General features: G+C 48.6%; 1 protein-coding gene across 1 annotated transcript; it reads left to right on the forward strand.

Moving 5' to 3' along the window:
• The first annotated feature begins 390 nt into the window (after nt 1-390).
• Nucleotides 391-726, forward strand: LOC133892297 (uncharacterized). The gene has a single exon (XM_062332980.1). The coding sequence runs from the start codon at nt 391-393 to the stop codon at nt 724-726; it is 336 nt and encodes a 111-aa protein (XP_062188964.1).
• Nucleotides 727-2,685: the final 1,959 nt, after the last annotated feature.

Genomic DNA, 2,685 nt, shown 5'->3' on the forward strand with positions numbered 1-2,685 from the left:
TCTGTATGCGCTAAACTTCTTTCTTGTCTTAATGAATCAAAGCTTACATCCTTCTAGTTCGTCGTGGCATTCATCATATTAGAACAATTACTTTCATGCCACTGTAAACTGCCCATATCCTGGATATGCCATTGGAAACTAGCTAATCCCGTAGATGCCATGGTTGTTAAACTTTATGACTGGAAATGCTACTGCCATCAGATCTGTTAGGTTAGACCGTTAGTCAAACTTAAAAATATCGAGCCTACCCCTGACTATTCTTCTTCTTCCTCATTTTAAACCAGCCCGACACCAACCGAGAGAGAGAGAGAGAGAGAGAGAGAGAGGGGGGGGGGGGGGGGGGAGAGAGGGAGGGAGGGCTTAGCCACCGTCGAGCTCGACCTCTCCACGATGACGGGCGGCATGGATGTGAACTTCCTGGGCCAAGTTCGGATTGTGCGTGTTGTGGCGCCACACATAACGGCACGACGCTTCGTGCGCGTGGTGAACGTTGGCAGCATGGTAGGGAAAGTGGCCATGCCTTCGGTGGCACCCTACTATGCGTCGAAGGCGGCGATGCACGAGGCGACTGATGCGCTGCGTGTGGAGCTACGACCCTTCGGCGTGCACATGGTGAAGGTGGTGCTTGATACCTTGCGGTCAGGGCTAGGGCGTGCTAACACAGTGCACCTGGCAAGGCAGGAATGGTGGTTGTACGCTGGATTCGCGGCAACGATCGAGGAGTAGGCACATGCATCGCAGTCGGGGAGGGCGATGGACGTGGGTGCGTTCGTGAGGATCGTCCTCCTGCCACCTCCTCTGTTCAATGCTGCCGCCGGCAAATCTTGAGCCGTTGAGCGCAGATTCGTCCCCGCTGACCCTGAGGAGCAGGGAGGAGGGACTCCAAGGTCATCCCCGAGCCTTCCCGCGCGGATCCCGTCATTTTCCCGCCGAACCAAGCCTCCTGCACATCTTCTTCCCCAAGTCCGACCACATCTCCTCCCTCACCATCGTGCCACTTCCCCGCTGCTCCGTTGCTCAATCCCACCCGCGGTGAGTTCTCTTGTGATCTGTGTTTTCTTGAGCGCGCGTTGTTCTCCATCGGGTCCATTGTTGGCGTGGACTGCATCATCAATCAAGGACCACCACGCTTGGGTGCTCGACGCCAGCCACCTCCGGTCGGGGTCGTCGGACGTGACCCGCACTGACGTGCTCTCCGTCGCGTGCTCGTCCTCCTGCCACTTTTCCGAGCCGACACGCTACGCCGCTTGCACCGTGCCAGCCGTGCAGCTGCCCTGTTCGGACTCATCCACATGCCTCGAACCCGCGACACGATGAGGTTGGCCTCGAACCTGCGCCATGTGCCCAATTCCAGCGTGGGTGGCTTGATCACGCGGCCATGGCAAGTTTGCAGCGTCCAGGACCGTCGCCATGCAAAGCCCCCATCCAGGCAGTGAAGGATGAGAGGAGGAAGAAGTAGTTGCTGACATGTGGGCCACAAGGGAAAAATGGTCTTTTCGCACGTTCGTCAATTGAAATCCGGTTAAAAGTGGCATTTTCGGGCACAGAATTTAAGAACAGCGGCACTGAAGGGATAAGCCAGTTTTCAGTGGTATATTTGGAATTAGACAACTTTTCAATGGCATATAAAAAATTGACCCCATCGTATTATTCTTAGTTCTTTTGATTTACTCAGTAAATGCAGGAAGGATTTATGCAAGTCTGACCACAAGCAGTTTCGTGGACACTCACAGCCTCCTTGTTCAAGCACACATGAAGAGCGAGCATGGCCTTTCTTCTCTTCTATTCCCTTTCTGGTTTGCAAGAGTTTGTGCTTTATAGTAAAGTAGGGCATGGCCTGTTCTCTAAGGAAAACTTAGTCATAAGTTCTGCTACGTTCAGCCACAGATATCATAACTTAACCCCTTACATTTGAACATGCAGATTCAGGGAAAGCTCTGGTATCATTTATCCTAGAAGGGGCAACATTCTTCGCTTTGTAAGGATTGGTTTACATAGTCGCAGTCTATCTCCGTGGTTTGGTTTAGTTATTTTCTGTTACTGCAAGTGCGTTATTGCAGAAAATTCCCTTTGGCTTGTACGTACGTGAATCGGCCATCTCATAGATTTATATAAGGATTGGTCTGCGTCTACTCGTATCCGAATCAATTTTTAATCAGAAAACAAACCGGGCGCTACATCGGATCCTATCGGTACAGAAAATCTGATTTGTCAAATTTTGCTATCAGCTTATAGATGGAGGCTGAAAGGAAATGAAAGCATAAAAGATCACACGAATACAAATCATCGATCACATAGTCTAATACTGAGCTGTCACCCATTCTTAGCAAAGAATTTCATAGCTACCATCTCCAATGTTTGCACACCATGTTTATTTTTTTTCTTTCGCTTTCCGGACGTATCAATCTCAGCCAGTAAGTATCCCTGAAAAGTGCCTATATAAAAAAGTTATTGTTTCCTTATCAAAGATAATATCATTATGGCATAGCCAAATGACAAAAAAACTGCCACCCCAACCAAGTTTCTTTTCTTTTTTCTTGCTCCTGAGTTATTTAGCTAGCCAACTATAATATGATGCATATCTCTAGGTATGTTAATGCCTAGAGCTATTATGACTATTCACTATAATGAGTTAGCAAAATGATACTTAAAAAAGAGATGTTGAATATATTTTATTGTGGTTGC

Source organism: Phragmites australis, chromosome 15 (genome assembly GCF_958298935.1).
Source record: "Phragmites australis chromosome 15, lpPhrAust1.1, whole genome shotgun sequence".
NCBI classification, from domain to species: domain Eukaryota; kingdom Viridiplantae; phylum Streptophyta; class Magnoliopsida; order Poales; family Poaceae; genus Phragmites; species Phragmites australis.